Raw genomic sequence first — 26,521 nt, 5'->3', positions numbered from 1 at the left:
AATAAATTAGTACTATAGAATTGTTTCGAAAAAACAAAATTCTTAATTCTTTTTGTAATTTTAGTATTTATAATATAATGAATTCTATTTATTGGAAAAGAGAAAGTATATATAATAATTGATATATATAATTTCAATAAAATGATAATAATCGATATATATTCAATATCTTTGTAAAAAGATATTTTATAAACTATTTGTGATTATAAATATATTATAGTAGTGGATTGTATTTCATTTTTTTTTAATAATAAATCTATTCAATATTAAGAAAATACTTTACAATTATTATATATCTAGAATAATATATTTTTAATTATTTGTTAATAGGATTCAGAAATTTTTCAGTATATATTCAATACTAGATAAATCTTATTCTCAATAATTTCAAAGATTTTGTAAAAGTTTATATCAATAATATAATAATTATTAATAAAACCTTATAAGATTATTTGAAATATTTATATTATCTCTTTTTATAATTAATCGAATATAATATTATTATCAAAAACTCCAAATACTTTATTGGTTACCTTTTTGTGGTAGTGCTAAAGTATAAGATAAATATATATGAGCTTTTTAATATAAAGGAATATTTAGAAATACTAAGAAAGATTACTTTTTCAAAAAACCTGTAGGATCTGGAATACTTTTTGAATATTACAAATTATTTATATCAATTTGTTGAAGAATATACTGAAATAGTCGAATCTTTGTAAAAAAGGAAAATCTAATTACTTAAAAGAATTCTATATAAAGAAAAAATCAGAAAGAACTTTACAATATACAAACTATTCGAAATATCCTTAGAGTTAAAATTAAAAATATTTGAAAAGGTTAAAGTAGTATTGTTGAGAAAACAGATATTAGTATATGTAAATTCAAATCGCTATCTGTTTATGGATTTTGATATCTCTAAGGCCTGTGGGGTAGATATTATTTTATATCATATTAAAGGAAATAAGGTTCCCAATGAATATCCATTATGTATAAGTGTAAAACCAATTCTTTTTCTATTACGACAACTCCGGAACGTTAAAATAAGATATTAACTGTTCGAATTGGAAATGATAATATTAGTATAGGAATTATGTAAGATAAACTATATTATCTAATGCAATAGGGTTTTATTAATGATTATCTATACAGACCATAGTGTATTGGTATAAATATTCAAAAAATCAGATATTATAATAATAATATCAACAAACAAACTGAATCTTAAATTAGTATTAATAGTGGAGTTTATTTCTACCTTTAACCTCGATATTAGATACAAAATGGGAAAGGAAAATATTATTCTAGATATTCTATTTCATCTACTATATAAAGAAAACAATATGTAGGTATTAAATCTAAACCCCAAAAAGCTCAAGATCTTATTTACCTGATTAATAGAAGAAAGTTCTATACTATTCAGCTTTACAATAACACTAATCGAGATAGTCAAAGTCTTTCGAAACAAATTATTAAAAGGATATAAAGAAGAAGTAAGCTGGTTATTTATATTTGATATAATAGTAAAGAATATAATTTTAGAAAATAATATAATAATACTCCCATTTGAGATTCGAAATAGGTTATTATATAAGATTAATAGTAATAAAAGTTTGGTATATTTATACATTCTATACATAATATATTACAATATTTTTAATCTATTATATAAGAACAATCACCCCAGATACACCAAGTTTATAAATCTAATAAAAAGAAATTTCTATATTAAAAGGATATCAATTCTAGTAAAAGAATATTTGTATTACTATAGAAAGTATTAAGTATATTCAATTAAAAGATATAGATCTTATAAATTATTATAGCCTATTCTAATACCACTAGTACCTTTCTATATTATTATTGTCAAGGTACGGGTAAAGACTTATATTGTATCATAAGGGTAAAAGAGTTATGGAAGAATAAGGTCCTCTTATAGGAAGTAGAATATACTAATAATATATACTTGAGATATGAAGGCAATATAGTTGGTGTTGTGATAGTACCCCTTTTTTAGAGCTTACTTGTCTCAAGCAAACTAAAATACAATTCAACTAATTTTGTCAACTTTCGGTAAAATTGTAATAAGGAACTAATCCATAAGGCTAGCTTATTATTATATTTAAATTAAATGGATAGCGAATTTAATCAAATAAGAATCTAAAATCTCCCAGGATAATATTAGAAAACTTTGATTTCCGTTATAGGGTTAAAGTGAACTTTTTTAAGGCCTGTAATCGGCTAGTAACCCTTCTTTAGCTTACCCTACCCTCGTTTTGGGATTATACTTAATATAGAATTATCTAAGGTAATAGGCCTTTTGAACTCTATTTATACAAGAGGATCTGGTTTATCTGGATTTGTTAGGTAAAATACAATAATCGTTTCCTTCTAGCCTTTGAGATTCTCAACTAATTACTACAATAGTGAATAATATTTCTATTTGATTTGATAATAAAATCTGTTTTTATTATAATAATCAAGCAATTTATCAAATTCCCATTATTTGGTTTCTTTATTTGTATTATTATCTTTTTTCAGGATTCAATCTTGATTATAATAGAACTCTGCTTTATTAATTGTAGCTTAACTAGCTAATTCAATTAAGCTATAAAGCGGCCTGAATAGTGAATTATAAAATATTGAAAAAATCTTAAAAGTATTGAATAGTTGAAATAAGTAAGTATATTTATAAACTTTTAGAATCTTATAGAGCCTGATTTATTTATTATTACTTTTCTTTATAGATTGATTAATCTTTATATTCTTAATACTAATTTATACTATATCCCTTTCTTTATATAGGGGGGCATTAGTGTACATTTTGTTTGTATAATCTTTGTATTTCTGAATGGCTTGAACAATTAAAGCTTTCAGTTTTATCAAAATGATATCGAACCAATCTATGATTTTGTTAGCTTTTAGGAATTCGCGTTTTTGTTGATATAAAAGGTTTAGTAGAATAGATAAAAAGAGTTCGATTCTGAATTACAAATAGAAATTATAGTTAGCAAAAAATGGGGATATACTGGTAGTTTCTGAGATAGTATTATTGAATACAAATTTTGCTAATAATAACTAATTATATTAATTATTCTAATAAAAGTTTATAAAAGCTTATAAGTATTATTCTATTATAATATTGAATCTCTTTATTTGATTATTTATCTCGAGGTAGAATAAGGAAAATCGTTTTAAAATAATTGATAAGTATTCGAAAAAATGTATTTAAAATATTAATATAAATTGCAAGCCTCTATCAAATATAATATTATTGGATATACTATATAAACAATAGATTTTTCTAATAAAGCAATTAACGAATTCCTTTGTAGATAGTCCTATTATTAGTATGAAATAATACATCTTTGTTAAACAGTAAATAATAGTAATTATGTAATTGTATTTATAGCTGTAATATTTGCAGATTAATAATAGTATAATATAGTTAATAGAAATATCAAATTAGAATCGAAATAAAATTGATAAGGGTTTGAGGAATCCGGGAGCTATAAAATGAAAAGATTTTATATAAAAATATAATTGATAGGTTTATATATAAACTTCAATCTCTTTTGTTATATTAGACTATTGGTATATATGGGAAACGAGATCGATAGTTTTGATATAGCCCAGGTGTCCAATAAGCCCGGTTAAATATATTTAATAAATAATTTATATATAAAGCTTAATAGATAAAGGGATAAATAATTGATTCTAGTAGAATATTTGTTTGTTGGTTAGTTTATAATCTTAAAGAGCTATCCAGAAATCTTTTTTAATTACTAATAACTAATAATAAGTAATAGAATTCTAAAGTGTTTTGTATATACTAATAATTAATACAAATAAATTATATACTTTATCAATAAGATTATCGATTGGCTTTTTAATATTAGGAATAATTGTATTTATAGGGACTACAATAAGGTTGATAATATTATTTGCTTGTTTGATAAGATTTTTGTATATAGTTGTATTGAATATTTGTTTTGAAAGTATTATTTATAGGCGATTCTTGATCTAATCATTATTAAGATTAATATATACTAAACAGTTTTTTGCTTTTCTGTTAAGAGTATCAAGGTGAATTGTCTTATAATCTGATCAATATATAATACAAAAATTAAATTCTAAAAGGAATTCTGTTTATTTTGCTTATCTCTGATTTAATATTTTTGTTAATATAAAGTATTCCAAATTCTTATAATCAATAATAATCTCAAATAGTTTTTGAATTCTATATAACTCAAATCTTTATTTCTTTAAGGATTTAATGATTACTAACAGTTCTTTATTATAAATTTTATAATTATATTCAACTATACTATATTTTGATAAAAAATAAGTAATTGATTATAAACAATCCTTATCGTTATATTAAAAGATAACCCCTCTTATAATTTAATCGAAAATATTTGTTTTAATAACTATATAACAATAATAATCGAATATTGTAAGAATTAAGGTAGAAGTAAATATTTGTTTTAAATTATTAAAAGCTGTTTTGTAATTAATGGTTTAATATTATATAGATTTTTTTTTTAATAAATAGTTAAATGATTTTGTAATCTTAAAAAAGTTATAAATAAAATATTAATAAAAGTTAGTAAATTTAAAAAAATATTGAAAATCTTTTAGTTTTGTTAATAACTTTCAATCAAGAATCGTTTTAATCTTATCTGGGTTTATTTTGATTCTATTAAGTATAATAATTAATTTAAGGTATTTGATTTGTATAATTTTAAATTTGTATTTTTTAATATCAATTTATAAATTAATATTAATTAATCTTTATATAATTTCACAGATTTATTTTTAATAATTTATAGTATTAATAAAGTAAATCAAAATATTATTTAGATATATAATATAATTTTTATTTAAAAGATTAAAAAGGATATAATTGATATAATTTTGAAACAATACAAAGGCATTATAAAAACCAAAAAGTATTATTAGAGATTCGAAAAGGCTAAAACAAATTGTAAAAACTATTTTCCACTTATAACCTTTTATAATCCTTAATTTATTAAATATAATAATAATATTCAATTTAATATAGATTTTTATATAATATAAGATATCGAGAATCTTTTTGATTAATAATAGAGGGTATTGGTTTTTGATAATAATATTATTCAGTTTATAATAGTTTTAATAAATTCAAATACTTCTTTTAGGCTTTATAGTTAATAGAAATAGAATAATCAATCTGAAACGAGATTTATAAATAAATCCTTTATTCAAGTTATTATTGAGCTATTTATATATAATCTAAAATTTGACTAGAGATATTAAATATCCTTTATTATATAATAATTCTTTACCTAATATAAATTCGATTTTATAATCTCAAAAGTGTTTAAAAAGAAACTTGTTAGTAAATAAGAACAGGAATCTTATATATAGATCCTATAGCCAAAATAATAATCTACTTTAAATCTTGGCTATGAATAATATCAAGCAATTAATTTTCTCTATAAATTTCTTGATATTACTTTTTATAATATTACAGCATAACTAAATAAAATCGCTTATTATTATTTAATATAACTTATAAATAATATCCAGTTTGTTCCAGATTAGTTTTGTAATATATATATCCTGATCTTTATAAAACTAAATAAAACTAATAGCAATAAGATATTTAATATTATCTAATTTTTATTGAATATTATATTTTTTATTAGGCTTTTCCAGAGGTGTTGAAGCTAGTAGAGTACTCCTTGAGGTTGATTTAAGTGTTTCTGAAATCTCAATAGATTCGAGGACTACAGATTGATTTCGGGGTAGTAATAAGATTATTTCGAAGCTTTTATCGGTAATCCCTTCTATAAAAACTAGTTTTGGAATAAACTTTTATAGAGGAGGTTTAGAAGTATCGAATATAACTTTATTACTTTTTAGCAAAGTTATCTTTTGATTATTTTCTATATTGGAAATAATAGTTATTATAATATTAATAAAATAGTAATACCTTAAGTAATATATAAATATAAATTTAAATATTATTATTAATTAATCAATAATGGGATTGTAATATTGAAGTTATGGGAGATTGAGGATTAAAGGATTTGTAATTGATAAAGTAGTAATATAGAATAAACCTATTTCTCTGTAGTTGTTGATTTGTATATCTAGAAGTATATATTGAAAAAGGATATTGAAAGGTTTGTTATTAATTAAAAGTAAATAACAAATATAGGGGAAAGGGTATATAGATATTTGGAATTTGGAAATGATTTTTCTATTAATAAAGCTATAACCTATAGCTTTGTTATTTATAAAACTAATAAACAGAATAATTATATTAAATATAAGAAAGATTTTTGTCGAGATTTTAAGAGATTTGCTATTTATTGATTTAAGATATAAAGGATCTCTAGATATAATTAATCTTTTAATTTATAAAAATAAATTTCCTATAAAAGATTTCGATTTGTAATTGTAAACCAAAATCAATCTTTTAATATATCTAGCTAAAAAATCGAGCTACTACTTTTTTTTAAATGAATAAAACTCTTAATATAATCTTTTAAATTAAATACTCGAATAAGGCTAGAGGGGGTCGGGGAGGCATAGCGTAATAATATAGCTAAGGAATAGTTGGTAAATAGAAACGAATTCTGGTATAAAGGGGTAGCAACATTGTAATAGAGTTCGGGGTTCTTATATTGGTTGGTTGTAGGGAAATGATTAATATAAGGGGTATATCTTATATTAGTATTAATATTATATTTTGTATTATTAACTCATTTCTCCTTATAATTACTTTTAATATAATCTAGCTTCTTGTAATAAAAGCAGAGGCCGAGTTTGATATATTACTCCCGAATATAACAAATTGGAAAGTATTGATTTAATTAAATAGTATTTAATTATATAGGATTGTTAAAGAGATTAGATATAGAAGAAGGTGTAGCAATAGCCGGCTTTTTATTGTAGGATTTTGATTAATTATAGTTAAAATTAGTATCTTGATTCTTTTATTAATTATTAAAATAATTATAATTGAAATTAATACCTTAATTCTTTTATTGATTATTAAGGTAAACTTTTTCCTTTAAATTATTATAAATACTTTATTACTAAACTATCTATATTTCAATATTAATAATAAAAGATTTATTTAAATAATTAATAGATATATCAATCAATTCTTGTAAAACCTTAAGCTTAAAATCTATAATCTACTATTCAATAGTTTTCTTATATCTAATAACAAATTATTTAAATTCAATAATAAAATTACCAAATAGAGTTTTCTTTATTCTATATTTATTATAATTTATGGAAGCTTTATGGGAAAGATCAAGAGTTTAATATTGTTTATTCAATTTACTTCAGATATTTATGATAGTATGTTATTTGGAAAATCAAAAATCAGAATTATATAGATTATTAATAATTATATCGAAATATATTTGATTATTTATATAAACAAAACCAGAAAATAGGTTAGCAAGAAATATAATTTTCTAAAATTCCGATTTGTTTTTATGATCTACAATTAAACAACAATTAATAATACTGTGAAATACAGTGTATTAATCTTGGCACTTTGTAATATCCTGCTTATCACTATTAAACTTCTTAAAAACGGTAAGGTACTTGTAGCAATGCAAAGTCTGTAAATTGTTTCGAATAGTGATTTTCAATATACTAATTAATTCATTTAATTTGTTAATTTTAATTTGGGTATCGGTAATTTAGATTTGGAGTATATTTGTATATAATTTAATCAATTCAAATACAATTTGGATAACTACAAAATATATAATACTTAAATTATTAAATAGATTTGTAAATAGGGAGATATTAGTTTCGATAGAGTTAAGAATATAATTTAAGAATAAGAATTGAGAGAATAGATTAAATATAAATACCTAATTGATTATAATTATAATTAAAATTCAGAATAATAGCAATTAGGATATATAGTAAAACAGTAATAAATCCAATCGATTTAATCAGATTGGAATTTTGATAGATTTAGAATAAAAATAAAATTAGAATAACTTCTAAAGAAATAATACAAACTGTTAAGGTATGGGTAAAGACTTATATTGTACTATAAGGATAAAAGAGCTATGGAAGGGTAAGGCCTTCTTATAGAAAATAGGGCACGCTAATGGTGTATGCCTGAGGCATGAAGGCAACGTAGTTGGCGCCGTGACAATTATAATTAATTTTATATTAACATTATTAAAGATAATAAACAGGTTTAATATAATTATAACAAATATATATAAACTATTTAAAAAAATATTATTAATTATAGGAAAGTCTATATGAATAGTAGAAGTATAGGGATATACCCTAATTATAAAAATATATAATCTGAATTAGGAATACTCTAAGATTATTATTAATAATAAAAATTCAAAATTCTTATCAAAAATATAATAAGCTATTTTTATAATTTTAAAAACAAATCTATTATATTCTATAGTATATTATATATAAATAAATAGATAATTTAAAATCACTAATCAAATTATAAAAATTATATAAAGATATTACTTAAATTTAATAAAGAATTCAAAAAAATAAAGGAAGATATTATTAATATTACAATTTTATTTTAATAATTCTAAATAAAGAAATATAAATAAATTACTGAATAAAATAGTATTTGGCTTTATACTAAATAATATAATATAGCTTATCAATATAGTTATAATCGGTTTGCCTATTCAAATATCTTAAATAGATATTGCAAACTGTATTGTATTTATAATAATAATTACAAAATGCTAATATAATAAAGCTTACAAGTCTATTTTTTTTGAAATTAAAAATCTGATTTATTTTCGATTGTATAAGGGATATTCTATCCCAATTATAAATAATAAGAAATTAAAATAATAATATATAGAATCTTTTTTAATATTAAAATATATAGATATTCTAATATATAAGCTTGATATACCAGAATATTAAAAGATATACCCAATTATTTTGGTTATATATCTCGAATTAGTATTTATTGAAAAGAATTCTTATTTATAGTTCAAATCTGATAAATTTAATAGAGTAATTATTAAAGGATATAAGAAATTCGAAATAAAAAAAATTGTTAAGAAAAGAATTATTTTAATAGAAATAATAAGATATTATATATAATAGAAAGGATACAGATTAGAATTCAATAAATAACTATTGCAGAAATATCTTGAATATTGTTAAAATATTATTTGTAATTTTGAATTATAATAAATAAACACAAAGATAGAAAATAAGAAAAGATTTTTAATCTTAAAGTAGGGTTATAGTTATCCTTACAAAGATATAGTAATTGAATATATATAGTTTTTATTAATAATAAAGCGATAATCGGCTAATGGCAGGTTATTATCAAAATCACAATAATAATAACAGATCACAGAATTTATTGTTTATTTATTATTATCCTATAACCCATATAAATTATTAATAATTCTTAATTAAACAATTTATCTTTTGATTTCTTTAATATATCAAAATTTCAAATTGGTATTTCACTAATATTTCTGTTTATAAAAACTTTTAATAAAATCATTTTATATTATTTCGATATTACATTATTATTATAGATTATTTTTTCAATATTATATTACATAATTCATTTATAATTATAAAATAATTAAAGATAAGGGTATTATAAATAATAATACTATTAAGAAATCTCAAAATTATTTTCGAAATATATATTTTATAACAAATAAAATCAAAAGGAATAACTCATTAGTTTTAAAAATCTCTAATAACAAATTTAAAGAAATTGGAAACAAAGAATTGATAAAAAAGAATAAGGAGAAAAAGGATTATATAGGCTTTTTGTTTAATTAACACCTTTACAACAATTCTTTCAATAATTTATAACCATCCCCCAAGCCTGCTAATGTTAAAGGTTATATAATCAATTCTGATTACAGTTTAGTTTTATTTAAAATCTATAAACATCCAGCTTTTGTTTTATTAGATAGGAAATATAATAATAAAATCTTTAATAAAAAAGTGAAAACTTTTATTATAGAAAATTTAATAAATAATGAATCAATAAATAATGAAAATAATAATATTAATAGCTAGGATTTTATAGAGAAGTATATTAAAAACAAAAATAAAAGAAAGGGTAATAAGATTAATATGAAAAATACTATTATTAAAAGTAGAAATAATAATTTAATTGTTATATAAAAGAATATTATTATACTTACTCTAGAATATAATATTATTATTAAAGATATAATCTTTGTAAATTTTAAAGCTTTAGTAAATATAATTTGGATATAGAAGTATAATATATGAAATATTATAATATTCAATTTATTTATATAAACTAATCTAGATAAAGAATTTGTTAAAAAGATAAAATAATATTAAAAAATAGATTGATTAAATTGAATATTAAATGATAATAATGGATATTCAGGAAATATATAAGAATGAAAAAGATATAACCTTTCAATTCTATTAGAACTATTGTTTAGTAATTTTTATAATTTCCAAAAAGTAAATGGTTTTTCAATATATATATTTTTGTTAATATATACAATTATTACAATCTTAGATATATCTATTTTGATCTAAAAACATTATTTATTTTTCCTGGGAATGTTTGATATAGATAGTTTTATTTATTTTGATATAAAGATTTTCGATTTGCTAATAATATTATTATAAAAATATATTTATAAGGTAAAAGTAGATTACATAAAACAGAAAATTATTAGACTAAATAGAGATATCGATTTAATATATCCAGATATATTATTTACTAAAAATAATATAAAAAGTATTATAATTAAGAAAGCTTTTTTATTGTGAATTTTCTTATCAAGTTTTAGTATTAATAAAAATTCTTAAAGTAAATTTATAGATAGAAAAAGAAAAGGTAACAATAATATTTATAATTATAATTTAAAGGATAATTTAATTCAAAAGATATTTAAAATAATAATTTTACAAAAGGTTTTTTTAATACTAACTAATACAAAATTTTTTGAAGAAATGATTTTGTAGAAAAGAATTATTTAATATAATTTATATAAGAATAATATATTTAATATATTTATTAAAATCTTTAAACTAACAACAAATATTTTGATATTTGATATAAGGAAATTGATAATTTTAATTAAAATTATAACTAATATTATTTACCTTAATAATATTATTATTTGGATATTATAATAATTTAATTAGGATATAGGGGTTTTATTGGATCTTATCGTATAAACAGAAATCTATATCACTGAGATTATAAATAAAACTTCAAGTTCGAAAAGTGATATGAAATTAGCTGAGGATCTTTAGATTATATTAGATCTTTATATAATAAATAATAAAATTAATCAAGAATTTTTATTAAAAGTAATCTCGAAATATAAGAATATATTTAATAAATGGATTAGCGATATAGAATATATTTTTCAAGGTAAATATTTTATAATAAAAATACTAAATAGTATAAATATATTTCTGAGAATAATGAAAAAGCTTTTTAAGATTGTAAATTTATACAATTTCGAGGACTATATTAGTACTACAAATCTAAAAAAGTATAAAGCTTTTGCTTTAGAGATTAATAAGTATATTATATAAGCTATATAATTAATCTTAATAGGATATAAAGAGTTTTTCTCAGTTATTATATTTGTATATCAATTTTATAATATTACTTTTCTTTTTTACTTTCCTCAAATAATAGTATTATTACAATTAGAATATTTTATGTATATATTTTTTTAAAAATAAATGTTTTTGTTCTTTCGTTTAGTATTAATCATTAAACAATAGATACTTTATAGAGATATAATAAGAATGTTATAGAGTTTTTTCGGACCCAGGGAGATATAGCAGGTAGTATGGTGGCTAGGCTCTGATAGCGTAGCTTACATAACAAGTATAGCGGATGTACTTAAGTAGTATAGCTTTTAGCTTAATGATAAAACAGTTTTTACAACTCAATCCATTCATTACCTATCAAATAGTATTAAAAACAAAAATACTTATATTTAGAATTAAAGATTCAAATTTCTTAAATAAATTATAATAAATATATAAAGTTTATTTCTATATATTTTTAATTAAAAAAAATTGATTAAAAACTTTTATAAATATTATTATATTTTGTTTTTCAAAAGAAGAAAACTTTAGATATAATTTATAAATAATTTATAATAATAATAAAATATCAAATCAAAAATTCAATATTTATTCAAAAGTTAAAGATATATATAAGATTATATAAAAATATAACGAATGTATTATTTATTTTTATTACAATTATAACTAATTGATATTTATTATAAAAAAAACGTTTCAAAATAATGAAATCTTTTTAAATCCTGATGATTTGATTAATCAATATAATTCTGTATATACAAGGAGTTCTAAGTTGGCGGTCTAGGGGATAGTATGACTAAGTAGATCTATTACTATTCAAATCTAAGCTCCACTACTGAGGCCGATTTGAATCATTTGGTATAAACCCCAAAAATAAATTTCTGCCTAAGCTAAAAATATATTTAGAATTTAGTGGTGTGCTTTTATATTGAAGTATTCAATTTAGTACACAACCTTAAAAAGATTAATAAAAGAATAAGAAAAAAGAGAATCCTATTAATTAGAATTCAAGAAATCGATTGATATATTTCTTTTTGAATTATTTCAAAAATTGAAATTTTCATTCAATTTAAAAGTATTCTAATAAATTTGAATAATAATAAACTTTCAATATTGAATCTTTTATTTTTCAAACAGTATTATATTAAATGAAAATTTCAATTTTCGAGATAATTCAAAAAGAAATACATCAATCGATTCTTTGAATTTTAATTAATAGGGTTTTTTCTTTTCCTTTTATTTTATCAATCTCTTTAAGGTTGTGTATTGAATTGAATGTTTTTTGAATATTGATGATATTATTCAAGGTTTTATTAGTCATCAACCCATCAGAGGCCTGATGAGTTATCAATCCTAATATTTGAGGTATCTATAATTAACGGATTCATTGATTAAAATTATATTATATTGGATATAAATTTCAAATTTTGAAATAATTCGAAAACAATTGTATTAATCGATTCCTTAAACTTGAATTAATAATTATATTACTTCTTCTTTTATTTTATAAACTCTTTTAGGGTTGTGTACTGAATTGAATTCTTTTTTTCTTTCAATATTATAAAAACTAACTAAAGCTATATTAGTCATATAATTTAAGCGAGATAAGCTTGAGATAAGGAATTCTTACTAAGCTTACTTGCTTGTTTTGTTTATTTTAAAGTGATCTATACATTATAAGGAAAACTATTTGAAAATAGATTTTAAATATTAATATACTTTCTAAAGAAAGTTTCGAAATGAATTCTAAAAACAAACAAATAAAGCTAACTCTAAGGGCTATCCAATAATATAATTTATTTTAGAAAAAATCTCTAATAAAATTGAATTTTATCTTTCTTTATAATATTTCTATAAATACATCATACAGATTTTAAAATTTCTTTTTTCATTAGGCAGAAATCTATTTTTGGGGTTTATGCCAAATGATCCAAATCGGCCTCGGTATCCACCCGAGAGGAGAAGTTAATTATATCAGCCTAGATTGAAGATTTTCAGAGCATACAGGCTAATATTGAAGGAAAATAGCTCTCGAAACGCCAAGTAATGAACACGCTTGTCAATAACGAGATATGCTCTGCTATTTCACTTGAGAATTGAGGAACCACATTAGAATCCGATGAATTTTTCGATGTCTCCGATATTGAAAGGGCTGATGTCAAAATGCTCAGAGAAACTTTGAAAAATAGTCTGACCACCAACTATTTGTTGTAAGATTGATGACAGACTTGAACCGTCACGGGAACTAATGCACGCTCCAGCCGTCAGTTCCTACGCTAGTTTGCGGTGGGGAGAATTAGGATCCACCAATTATATTAATTTCCATTCAATCCATGTGGCCGCATGCATGATACATTGATACTAGAATGCAGGCACTTCAAATAAAAATGACTTTGTTCAAAACTACATTCTCACGCCTTGAAGTTGAGCCTCATGGATGATCTTGAAGTTACTTCCCCATACTCCGAGTTCATCATGACCAAACCCAACACCTATACCAACCCTATTCTCCCGGGAAGTCATCCCGACCCCTCCATCATCCGCTCTGGCGAGAATTACTTCCTCATCACATCTTCCTTTGAATACTTTCCCGGGATACCAATATATCACAGCACTGATCTGATATCATGGAAACTCATATCCCATGCCTTAACCCGTCGTTCCCAGCTTGATATTCGGACCCCTGAACCTGGGGGTGGAATATGGGCTCCGACTATCAGGGAGCATGATGGCTGGTTTTATATTACAGCTGCGTGTTTTGATAGGTATAGGCCACAAGAAGATCAGAGGGTTTGGCCAAGAGGATTCTATGTTAAGTGTAAAGCGGAAGATGTTTTCGGGGGTGAGTGGAGCGAACCAGTTTGGTTTGATGAAGTGGGGTTTGATCAAGACGTAAGTGCTCATGTTGAGCTTAGATATTCGTTACTGTCACCCGGAAGGGAAAGTATGATGATTTGGACGCTAACAATCATGGAAGCTGTTTTTTGACGATGACGGAAAAGTCTATTTGTCAACCACTAGACGCAAGCATGAGCGTACAATTGAAAAGCCCCTCAAAGATTTTGCCATTCACGTCACTACCATTGATATTTCCACTGGCGTTTCTACATCTGTTCCCCAGGTGATTCGCTCTTCTCCGTCGGGTATTGCAGAAGGATCCCATATTTTCAAGAGAGGGAAGTTCTACTATCTATTTACTGCTGAAGGCGGTACCGAATCGGGACATTGTGAATGGGTATCACGATCATCAGCTGGACTTTTCGGACCATGGGAAATTATCGATGCCCCATTATGGAAAATCGGAGTTGAAGGTGATGAAGTGGTTAACACAGGCCATATTGATATTGTTGAAGATAAAGAAGGGAATTGGTGGGCCGTTCTGCTTGCATGTCGGCCTATAATACTAGCTGATAGAGTCAAATCTTCTGTTTTTGGTAAGAGGAGAAATTTAGCTGTCTGAATGTATATCAGCTAATCTAGAAATCTAGGAAGAGAGACTTTTCTCGTACCTATGACATGGGAGGATGACTGGCCAGTTGTAAACGAAGGCAAGAAAATTACCCTTCAAGGCGAGGGTTTAGGATTATATCAGATCCAACAACCTGCCAAGTGGCGTGATGAATTTACGAGTCCAAAGTTACAACTTGGGTGGTATCGAAAGAGTAAGTTCAGTGCATCTATGGCACTCGGTGCTTAAATGCCTATTCTCAATCGAACATGCTAATTATTACTTTAGATACTCCCCAAAAACAAGATTTCGAGATAACTACCAATCCATCTAGCTTACGATTGTTTGGAAGTCCATACACACTCGGCAGTCCAGCTTGCCCTACTGTGTTCTTTCGCAAACAAACATCTCGCGTGGGAGTTTGGTCTACTCGACTCTCCTTCAATCCTACTTCTACCCATATGGAAGCAGGAACTGTAGTATACTGGAACCATTTGACTTACGCCCACATCGGAATCAGGGGCAGTCCACAAGAACCTCGCAAACAAGTAATCACTCATATCTTCATCAACGGTCAAGCCAAAGGTCACAGCATCGGAGAGCTAAAAACCAAAAACGATGTAACGCTGTACATTTGGTGTACGGACGAAGGATACAAACTCGGCTTCAAACCATGCGACGAACCCAATGAAAAAGCCATACAATGGATGGGCGAAACAATAGTGGAGGAAATAACGGCCGATCCGCCCATAGGCGCTGCATTTACAGGAATAATGCTCGGAGTTTATGCGACTGGGAATGGGGATTCGGGTACCGTACCTGCGGATTTCAGCTTCGTGGAGTTTGATACTCTTTTCAAGCCTGATATTCCGATTGATGGGGACCAATACGCTCTGAATTATTTAATTGCGGATAAGTAAGAATTGAGGTTGAACAGTAATATATACAGAGATCAAGATTAGCTCAAACGAGAAATGAAAGCCTCAGTCTTTCATATATTTCTAGAATCTTGATAGAAACAAAGAATCCAATATCAATCCTCATGCTGCGTCAAATCATTAGAAGATTTCATTTTGTGAATAGATAATATGTGATGTGAGCGACATTCTTCAGACATTGAACATCAATGTTTTAGAGCTTGCGAGAAACAACTGGGCTAACAATTGTTTTTACATTCCCTTTCTGTGATAGACCATGTACTTCCTTGATATTATGTGATCTTGTGGCTCAGTGAAAATGTGTCTGGGTATTTACGAGACAATGCTCCTTTGTGTTTACACCCCCAAAACTAATCTCATGCCCGAGAGCTCCAAACAACATACAGTCTTTCGCCAGCACATACAACATTCAGGATTGCACAAAAGCGTAAAATAAGCAGAGACAAAACTCTTTAATTAAATGCATAAATACTGAGCAGCATCTCATATTAACTAATTCCTCATCATAGGGAGGTAGGTACAAGCCAGTCATACCACATGAGTCCATTCGATATAACCCATCAAACCAAATCGCGACTCATATCCCAAAACTCAATAAACATCTCCGAATCTAAACCTTCTCATGCATAACGATATTTTCATTTTCCACCCCCGCAATATCCGCGCCTTCGGTCTCAACATGCTGAACATGCGCATGATGAGCATCCTCAACCCCAAGCTGCGCCCCTCCTTTCTCAATATGGTTTACGCCTCCGAAGAGCACGTCCATCTCTTCCAACATGATGTTCCTGGTTTCTGGCACCACGAAAATGACGAAGAGGGCGAGGAGACAGTTTATACCGCCGAAGAAGAAGAATGTGTTGCTAGAAGAGGAGATGTTAGTCATTTCAAAGATAAGAGAGTGCGAGGGAGAGAAACTTACAAACTGCACTTCGCCAAGAAAACGGGGAAGAATTGATTGAAAATCAAATTCGACACGTTTTGCCATTGACTACACATACCCACGGCCTGGGCTCTAACATTCATACTGAAGATTTCGGAGGTCCAAATCCAAGTTGTGGCTCCCCAAGTAGGTTTATAGAAGAAGATGAACAAGAAAAGTAAGAATGTTAGTGCGATTCCGACGGGTTGATCTTTGGTGAGAGTTTTCGTTGTTCCGCTCATGTAGTATGAATCTGGTGTTGCGATTCCGACGGCGGCAAAAGCGATCATGCAGAGAGCCATTCCGAATCCTCCGACGATGAAAAGGAATTTACGTCCATAACGATCGACGGTCCAGACAGCGTTGAGAGTGAAGATAATACCACAGGTACCGTTGATAGCGTTGATAAGATTGATAGTTTCGGCATCTTTGTAGATTCCCTTGTAGATAGCTGAGGAATAACTGTTGAGACTACCCTGGCCAGTAAGTTGTTGACCGGCGTTGATGACGAAAGCAATCCACATTCTCTTGCGGACGGATTTATCCATCCACAAAGCCTTGTAAGAGCTGGTTGACTTTTGTTCCTTTTCGTATTCGAGCGCTTCTCTAATTTGGAGGAGTTCATCTTCGACTTCTTGTTCAGTGTCGCGGACTTGGAGAAGGGCATGGCGAGCTCCTTCAACATTTCCGTGGGAAATGTACCAACGAGGAGTTTCGGGGATGAAGGGGAGGAGGACACAGATGAGGATTGGAACCATCATTTGGAAAATGACAATTGTTTTCCAATCCCAATCTCCGAGAGCAGCGGAGTGTTTTCCAGTGGCGAAGGCAATCCAATAGGCGATGAAAGAACCGACTGAGTAGAACAATTGCCAGAAACCCATGATTTTACCACGGATCTCGGGTGGTGCAAGTTCACCAATGTAAACTGGTCCGGCGGCTATACTATTGTTAGATGTAATTTCGTAAAGTATTCTGATTGATACATACTCAAAGCAATTCCCTGTCCAAGACCAATGATGACACGACCTCCGATGAAGGCATTCAAGTTTCCTCTTGGTGCAAAACATTGGACGAATGTAGCAATGATAGTTAAGAAACAACCGATTCCCATTCCCCATCTTCGTCCGAGTCTATCGGCCTAAGTCATGTTAGCATATAAATGCTTCGCCAAATGATGGATATTCCACATACAATCGGTCCACCAAAGAAGAATCCAGACACGATACCACCGATATTGTAAGAAGTGTTGACGAGACCGAGGGTGTATGTACTCTGGAGAATGTTAGCATCTAGTCGTTACTCGATTGAATGATTGTGTCACTCACGGGCTTATCGAAGTATGCAACCCAATGTTTGGAGTTTTGACAAGCATTGAAAACGGAAGCATCATAACCGTACAACACCATACATGCGGCTGCCACCATAGAGATATACCTAGAGAAAAATTAGAGCTTTGTTCAACTGTTTGAAGTTTCCAGATGATACTAACCAATTGTACCATCTCTTATTAGTGGTGTTGAACATCTTGAATTTGTTCTCCTATTCACAACGCTGATTGACTTTTCTTGTGATGAGACAGCGGGCACAATTGAATTGAACTCCTCAGTCGATTGACTTCTTCTGCAATTGATAGCAAGAAAGAAGTTACAAAGGTACAATGGATGAGATAGAACTGACAAGCAAGTGTAACCTCGATCAAGGGGTTCGAATTGTATATATACTTATCGTTTTTCCCCATGGGACTTTGATAGCTATAACATGGTCTACTGCGCCGTACGATCTTTTACACCGTTCCCAAGGGTTTACTTCCACACGGAAATGATTGAGGTAATAATTGCACCAATCCGCACTCAACATTTTTTGTCATTTAGTTGTGGCGTTCCAATAGCGACACTCGCCTCGCACTAATTGATATTAATCCTGGAGTCGTCCTGGAGTAATCCTATAGCAATCCCAGCAATCCTGGAGTAATCCTGGAGAAATTACCTGCACTTGTGGGGGACTTTTTCCATATCCGTGGGGAAATTCCCCCAGATAAGAACTGGCCGAACTTTATTGGGGTCATTGGGGTAAACCTCCGCTGGTGCGCGAGTAAGCATACATGGGGGTACGAAACATGCTGGTACAGCATTTCCAACACTTCGTATTGATGAATCAAATCAGAAGATATCGAGAAAATCTGGAGCTTCCAATATGCGGGGAAGTACAAAAACAATATTTACAATGCGAACTGTCTTTGGTAAAAGCAGGGGACCAAATCCGCTTGGATTCTTCACGTGGAACTGGAAGACTATCGTTAATCACCAACAAATCATGCATATTGGTATTGTTCGTAACAAGAGCTAATTCGTATTTCTCTTCTAATCATACAATAATAATCTCTCTCTTCCCCAACAACGCCAAGTGCTCCAGTTTTTCCGTCCGTCTATCCTTTGTTCGACATAGCCTGAGATGTCCATGTCTCACATGGAATTTTTGATGTTTCCAGCCGCAACTACTTGCTTTTCCCATCCGTGAATAGTATCCAGTAGAATCTGTAACTCGTATTTGGAGTCGTTGGGAGAATTTGGAATCGGATCTAGGAGACCATCTTTCGATTGGTATTTGGTTCCAAGAGATTTGATGATACCCCATGCACGTCTGAACTCATCTCGAATTGATACAATTCCATTGTGAGTCACTGTACGTGCAATGTTATGCTCAATCTCGAATGGATCTTCTATTGCTAATAGATATCGATGGCGAACCTCCTTAATTTCCTCCATAGTCTTAGGGGGCTGTTTACCTTCTGATGCGGCGGACACACTAATAGTATTATCCTTCGTAACGTTTGGAGTCGCGGGAGTCGAAAATGCTGGTGTTGAAGGGGTAGGGGGAGCTGCGATTTGCGTGGTTTCGACGACCGTTCTTGCACCAACCCATCCTTTCTCGTGCTTGCTAAGGATACCATGATTTGATCGTAAACTCAAAACTTCACGACCCCATTCGAATCCTCTTCCTTGAACCGTTGTCATCTGTTGACTCTGTGCAAAGTATTCAAAGAATCCCCGAAGTAACATACCCACAGAGTCATGATTATGTGTTAACATCTTACGCTCTGCCAAAGATCTGATCTCTGCTTCGTTTCTCCAAAACCTCACATCATGACCATCACAAGTAGTTTGAGCTTCTTTTTCGGCAGGAGAAAGATGTGCAGGTGGCTCTTTATTCATGTGCTGAAGATTTGGTAGCACTGGAGGCTGAGCAATGTTCATTAGGTAGTGTAAGACCATTAGTACATAGCCGTAACTTCCAAGCGTACCACGATATGGAGTATTGATTCCTCGAATCTTGGCCCAATGCTTCACAAATAATACTACAATCTTGACTCTTGGGTCACAGATGGAGTACAGTCTGAGAAGGAATGTGTTATGCAAAGCTAAATGATTTGAGAAATTGATATCGCATTGAATTCCAACTTTGTCTTTGGGAAATTCAAGATGATCCTTGTATCGATCTCGAGGTTTATTGGGTGATATTTGAGTTGGGTCAGGGAGAGTACGGATGATCGCTACCAACTTTGCTTGTGAAGAATCAACAGAAAATTGCCTAGAAGCTAGATCACGCAACACTGGAATGTATCTTTCAACGTGAGGTTTGGCTTCCTCATCGTAGAAATTCACTTCAAGAGCATGCTCATAATCTTTCACCAGTTGCAAAATTTGATGTCGGCGAGCTACATCTTTCAAGGTCACTATTCCCTCCATACTTTGCAAGGTATCGCGAATTTGAACATCATGGATACCATCAATGTAGTGTTTAACAAATTTGCCGATAATCTCTTCTTCCGTTAAGTTACGTGGACGGATGAGGTTTTGGGGTAACCCTTTGCCTTCAAGATCTTCCTTGAGTTTTTCGACTCTCGCGAGGTATTGTTTTGGGCTCTCAAACATTAGTTGGTCGAGATATGCAAAACGCAAAGAATGGATCCTCTTCAGTCGTTCTGTGGCGGTATGCAATTGTCTATTGTAAATATCAGACTCGGTAAGGGGTCCTGTTTTATTCCGTAAAACTTTCCATGACTCGAGAACAGCAAGAGCATCAGACTCTTGTTTATCAGTTGCTTCCAACAAAGACCGCTTATCCCATGCCATTGCTAGTCTTTCCCCTTCAATTTGTGTGCAAATCCCATTCAGGGATCGCTGTACAAAAGGTATAGTAGGATCAAATAATGGAGAGATGGAAGGAGAATCGGATAACCGCTTTGATAGATCCTCAGAATGCAATCCAAGAATGAAAGCCCGACAAACTTCATTGAGAGTCTTTGCTTCCTTCATATTAAGCTCAGTCGAGTTCACAGATAAATCGCGCCCGCCATGTTTTCTTAAAGCACGCTTCGCACAAATATGGTAGTCAATAAGATTCTGGTGTTCTTTTTGCTTCAAGCTGATACCCTTCTTATCGGTTTGTTGTGCCTCTCCTTTGCTATTTGATTGGCTTGTGTTGCTGGTAGTTTTGCTCAATGGCTTAGATTTCGAATGTGTCTCTGCTGGGGTTGGCTCAGGAGACTTTGTCGTATGACTGTCTAAGTGCTTGTCGTCTGTATCATCGTCTTGACCTTCGCCCAAACCGCCCTCCCATTTATCACGCTCCGCCAGAAGATCTGCCATCAACTTTGGGATTGGTTTCTCGCAAAGCTTGATGATAGGAACCCTTGTTCTAGTAAGTAATCGTGCGCCGTATCCCAAGCTGAGCAATCGCTTCTCTAATAGCCGTGGTATTTGAGACTCCGAAGACTCTGCAGATGGATTCGAGAATGGCGTTAGAATTGCAAGATCCATATCAGATCCTTTGGTTGCAAAGCCCGAGCTTAAACTTCCGTAGCATTTCAATTGGACTGTCGAAGAATCAAATTCTTTATTGCCACTATTTTCTCGCTCATGTTCAGTAATCGCTGCTTTACAGATCTCTTCGATATGAGCTCGAAATTGCTCCTTCTTGTTTGCCTCATCGACATCAATCGCTATTTTTGGAACACATTCTTCAGCCAATTTGTCCAAGAATGCACCTTGCGCCATCATTTCATCAGTAGTTGCTCCAAAATTTCTCCGTCCTTGTCCACCAGAATTCGAAGGGCCTGGATGATACAATTGTCGATTTTGTGGTGGAGGTCTTTGAGCGAAAGAATTAGATCCGGGGCTTGTTTGATTCATGTTCTGCCAAGAATACTGTAGGTGTTGCTGAGGATATACAGGACTTTGAAACGAAAGATTAGGACTCGCTTGATTTGGAAAACCACCTGACCTAGGAGAGTTATGGTATGCCATTTGAGGGGTATAAGGAGACCTGGACTGTTGATAAGATAATTGTGGAGAGAATTGTCCTTGTTGGTAAGTTTGTTGCGGTCTTTGATTGCTCCTTTGATTGTTGTTGTAGTATTGCGGTGTAGATGGTGCTGAGTGCTGCTGTCCTGAATGGGGTGTGTAGTTTCGGGCTGATGGGCCTGTTTGCTGATGGTGCTGTGGCTGTCCAGAGTTGACTGGAATTGAGAGTTGAGCATTCATTTGTCGTCTTTGTGCTTGATTCATTCTCTTCTTTCCAGGTTGAGGGGATAATGGAGCAGTGTTGCTGGGGATAGGCTGTGATGATCCAGTAGCTTTGGAGGTCATATTGGAAAGGTATTCCTGTTGCTCCGATGGGCTGGCTGTGAGCATGTGTGGTGGTAGTTTGGCACCAGCGGCACCAGTTGCAGGAAGAGATTGCATGTTGATGTTTTCATTATTCGTGATAACATTGGCATTATTGAGAATGAGACCTCGAAGACGATCTTCTAGTCCATTATCACCAAAACTTCCTGTAGGCAGGTGCCCACCTTGATCCTTCCCTACTGGAAGCATCCTTGTAAATATATGATAACAAGTTGGGTTGAAGTTTTCTAGAATAGAATAGCAATTTGATGTTGAAGATTGATATATTGAACAATGCCTCTTCTTATATTTCTAGATGATAAACTACAACCTCGGAAGTAGATATATTCAGTATTCTGGAAGTGGAGTGAATCGAATCAATGAAGACTAATCATGTGATGATTTCTTGAAGCCTGACCTTCAGTATCTTAGATGATTTCTTGAATTGGATGTGAAGAAAAGGTTGAATTGACTTGACTCGACGTAAATGCTTAATCATGAGATACTTTTCTATGGTGAAATCCGATGGAATATGTTGTCGTTGTTGTGGTCGAACAGTTTCCATATATCTTCGTTTGCTTGATTTGTGGTCTAGAATATTCTTTTTTCCTTCTCTTTGGGATGAATGTAGTTGTTGAGATACCCCTCCCTCTCCAAATCAAAAAGTGATTATCAAGAAGAAGCAGGTGATCGTTATTGGTGGTGGTCGATGTGAGATGTAGAATGTGGATAGAAATGCGAATACTTCAAAGTGTATGTTCCCCTCTTCGAAGTCTTCCAAGTGAATGTGATGCAAACAATATATATCGGGCCAGCACAAGAAGCTTTGGCTTTTGACTTTTGGCGCTTGGTACTACGGCCACCCTAGCGAAATGTAACAATATGGCGCTACTATCTACAACTGAGCAGGGATTGTCGATCCGGGAGTCACCATACGGTTTTGGGACTAGTGGGGTTTAATTGCTTGTCATTGCAACAGAACTGAATTGTATCTTGGATGGTAGAAGCATATAAGAAAGTCAACCAAGTTGATCCACAAAGCAAATTTAAATTCAACAAAGAACAATCAACTACCACTTTGGAGGATCAAATTTCAATTCATCTATACCTACTCAGATATATTTTTCGACAACGATAAATAGCACATGTACACAACTTCAAGATTAAAGATACCGGTTCTTTTCAGCTTTTGCGACCGAACATAATTCCAGGCTCTGTCTCAAGGCAACAACAGCTCTCAACCTCATTCTAAGAGAGAAGAAACTCATTGAGTCTGTTCGGTCCAGAAGATTTCTCTATCGGTTGTCCAGTCTACTGTATCGGTCGAACCTTCATTATCAAGAATCTAGGCACTTTCCGAATAGTCATTCAAGATGTCTGCCTCCCCATCTGGCATGTCGAATGGTCGAACTCCTACCCCAACTCCCAACAGCGGCGGCGCACCACAATTTACACGTAAAGTCAAGGCTGCTGATCCTCTGAGACCACGAAAGAAACCTATCCGCAGACCAAATCCATCTTCTACACCTGCCGGCGCGAACTCGAATGGCTTGATACCAGCCAGACCGAATGGGCCAACATCCTTGAACAACGTTTCTGGTCCACGCGCACCTGGTCCGAGAGGTCCAATTCCTGTCAATGGCAATGTTGCGCCTAGACAAACATACGGTGGTTGGACTCATCCTCCCAAGGGAGAAGTCACGGATTATCCTCTCTTCACTACCAGGCGGGCTTTGCGTGATGGAATCCGATATCATGCAATGAGATTTTCTGGAAAGAAAGAGGTTGACCCGACAGATCAAAACGAGTTCACGCGACCAATTTCTCTTCATCGCAGAGACCCTCGGCAACCACCTCCGGGCAAAGCATTCAAGGATGAAGATGTAGTTATGGAGGACGCAGTCGATTCCAAGGAGAGAGAAAGACAAGAAATATTAAAGGCCGAGAAGGAGGCGCAAAAGGCTGCAGATCGTGCGCAAATAGCTCCTACTGGCAATAACGCCAATGCAGCAGCTGCTAAAAAAGCTCAAGCCTTCCGAAATGAAAAGACAACTCAAGTACATCGCTTAGATAAGACAGCAGAGCAAAAGAAAGAGTCCGATCTTAGATATGAGGAAGCGTTACCTTGGCACCTGGAAGACGCTGACAACAAGAACACTTGGGTCGGTAATTATGAGAGTGCCTTGTCAGAAGTCAATGTTATGTTTTTCACAGAGGGAAGTGCTTTCAAGATGATTCCAGTCGAGAAGTGGTACAAGTTCACCTCGAAAAACAAATTCAATACCCTCACAATCGATGAAGCGGAAGCTTTGTTGAGTAAAAAGACCAAAGAATCTAGATGGGCCATGAAAACCCAAGAGAGAAACGAAGCTCAACGTGCAACTCAGGAAAATATCCGGGGGATGAATAAGTTGTATACTGTCAAGACAGAGAGTGCGAGTTTCAAGGGATCGAGCAGAAATGAAACAAGAGATATCGATGAGCTTGATTTTGATGCTGATGATTTGTTTCAGGATGATGATGAGCTTGCCACAGTTGAGCCAGATAGGGATGAAGATACAAAGGATGCCCAGGAAAGAATCAAGCAAGATCAAAGAGGTGCCAACTTGTTTGGTGAAGCAGATGAAGAAACCGTTGAGAAAGACTTCATCAAAGAAGAACAAGAATTGGAGGCAAAGAAGAAATTAGGAAAGGGTGTCCGAAAGGCTTTAACCAAGCGCGAAAAGAATTTCATCTATGATAGTGATTCTAGCAATCCATATGCTTCTTCAGATGTATGCATTTTTCAAAAGCCATTCAATCTACCAACTAACGTCTAATAGAGCGAAGATGATACCTCCGATGAAGAAAAGCAAAAGGAGATCGACAAGAAGAAAGATGAAGAGGCCAAAGCCAAATTAAAGGCCGAAGCAAAGCCTTCAGGTACTTCGTCAAAAGGCAACACCACACCTTCCGGTCGACCTAAGCACACTGATCCTTTGAAGAAATCCAAGAATCTTAAGAGAGCTGGTTCCCCAAACCTTTCAGAATCTAGTGGAAACGAATCTTCCAGAAAGAAGCATAAGAAGAAGCATGTCGGCTCATCGCAACCTACAGGTACATCTACTCCAATTCCAGGTCAACCTCAGAGGAAATCATCTATTGTCAAGATGTCAGTAAATCCAAACGAACTTTCAAGAATCAATTCTTCTACACCCAACCCACAAACTGCCACAAGCGACGGAGAAGCCACAGGCGGTGAGATGTCAGATGGAGCCGGTTCAAAGAAGAAAAAGATCACTCTTCGTATGGGAGGATCGCCAACGACTTCAAGACCTGGTAGTCCAATTCCTGGTAAATCAAGTGGTAGCCGTGCTGGTAGCCCTTCTCAAGGAGCTGGTAAGCATGTATTTTTTTACTCATTGTTCCGCAATTCTTTAGATATTAGACATGTACTAATGATATCACTACAGAAGCTACATCTCCCTCTGGTTCTGGACCAATCACGCCCAAAGATATTGCTGGTCTGCCTTCAACAGGTGTCTCCATTAGTCAAATATTGGCATACTTCCGTGGAAGAGTTGGTGATGGTGAAGGACAGACCACTAAAAAGGAATTTATGGAAATGATCAAGAAATATACTAAATATGGACCTGACAAACTTTTGCGACCAAAAGTTTAGGAAGCATGGCATCATGGTTATTTGAATCTTTTTGGAGAAATGGGTTTCGGTGTCCAAATCTAATCGTGGAGGGAATTTAATGGTGGATAGCGGGTGAGAATGTGAGATGGGAGATGATAAAATATCTTACCAAAAAGGGTGTTTGGTGACATGGATATGAGAGGTACGTACATTGGCCGCTATGGTACATGCAACGAATTTGTTACAATGGCACCGGGGTATTATGATGCATTGGGATGGGAAGGTAAATATCTTTCAAATTGGCGAAGA

General features: G+C 31.2%; 4 protein-coding genes across 4 annotated transcripts; 2 read left to right on the top strand and 2 right to left on the bottom strand.

Annotated features, from left to right (window-relative positions):
* Window positions 1-14,088: 14,088 nt before the first annotated feature.
* EAE98_005297 (uncharacterized protein) lies at window positions 14,089-15,981 on the top strand (the record flags this gene model as incomplete). Its single annotated transcript, XM_038952919.1, has 4 exons — window positions 14,089-14,505; window positions 14,591-15,047; window positions 15,102-15,275; window positions 15,350-15,981. The coding sequence occupies 4 exons, from the start codon at window positions 14,089-14,091 to the stop codon at window positions 15,979-15,981; spliced, it is 1,680 nt and encodes a 559-aa protein (XP_038810761.1).
* A 628-nt stretch (window positions 15,982-16,609) lies between these two features.
* On the bottom strand, window positions 16,610-18,448 carry EAE98_005296 (uncharacterized protein; the record flags this gene model as incomplete). Its single annotated transcript, XM_038952918.1, has 6 exons — window positions 16,610-16,862; window positions 16,922-17,861; window positions 17,912-18,062; window positions 18,116-18,196; window positions 18,250-18,358; window positions 18,414-18,448. 6 exons carry the CDS (start codon window positions 18,446-18,448, stop codon window positions 16,610-16,612), a joined length of 1,569 nt encoding a protein of 522 aa, XP_038810760.1.
* A 938-nt stretch (window positions 18,449-19,386) lies between these two features.
* Window positions 19,387-22,800, bottom strand: EAE98_005295 (uncharacterized protein; the record flags this gene model as incomplete). The annotated part of the gene is made up of 1 exon (XM_038952917.1): window positions 19,387-22,800. One exon carries the CDS (start codon window positions 22,798-22,800, stop codon window positions 19,387-19,389), a length of 3,414 nt encoding a protein of 1,137 aa, XP_038810759.1.
* A 1,163-nt stretch (window positions 22,801-23,963) lies between these two features.
* EAE98_005294 (uncharacterized protein) lies at window positions 23,964-26,251 on the top strand (the record flags this gene model as incomplete). Its single annotated transcript, XM_038952916.1, has 3 exons — window positions 23,964-25,364; window positions 25,413-25,968; window positions 26,043-26,251. The coding sequence occupies 3 exons, from the start codon at window positions 23,964-23,966 to the stop codon at window positions 26,249-26,251; spliced, it is 2,166 nt and encodes a 721-aa protein (XP_038810758.1).
* Between the last annotated feature and the right edge of the window lie 270 nt (window positions 26,252-26,521).

The sequence above is a fragment of the Botrytis deweyae genome (assembly GCF_014898535.1).
Source record: "Botrytis deweyae strain B1 chromosome Unknown BDEW_010, whole genome shotgun sequence".
Lineage (NCBI taxonomy): Eukaryota > Fungi > Ascomycota > Leotiomycetes > Helotiales > Sclerotiniaceae > Botrytis > Botrytis deweyae.
The sequence above is the reverse complement of the archived record's forward strand: the minus strand, read 5'-3'. Positions and strand labels throughout refer to the sequence as shown.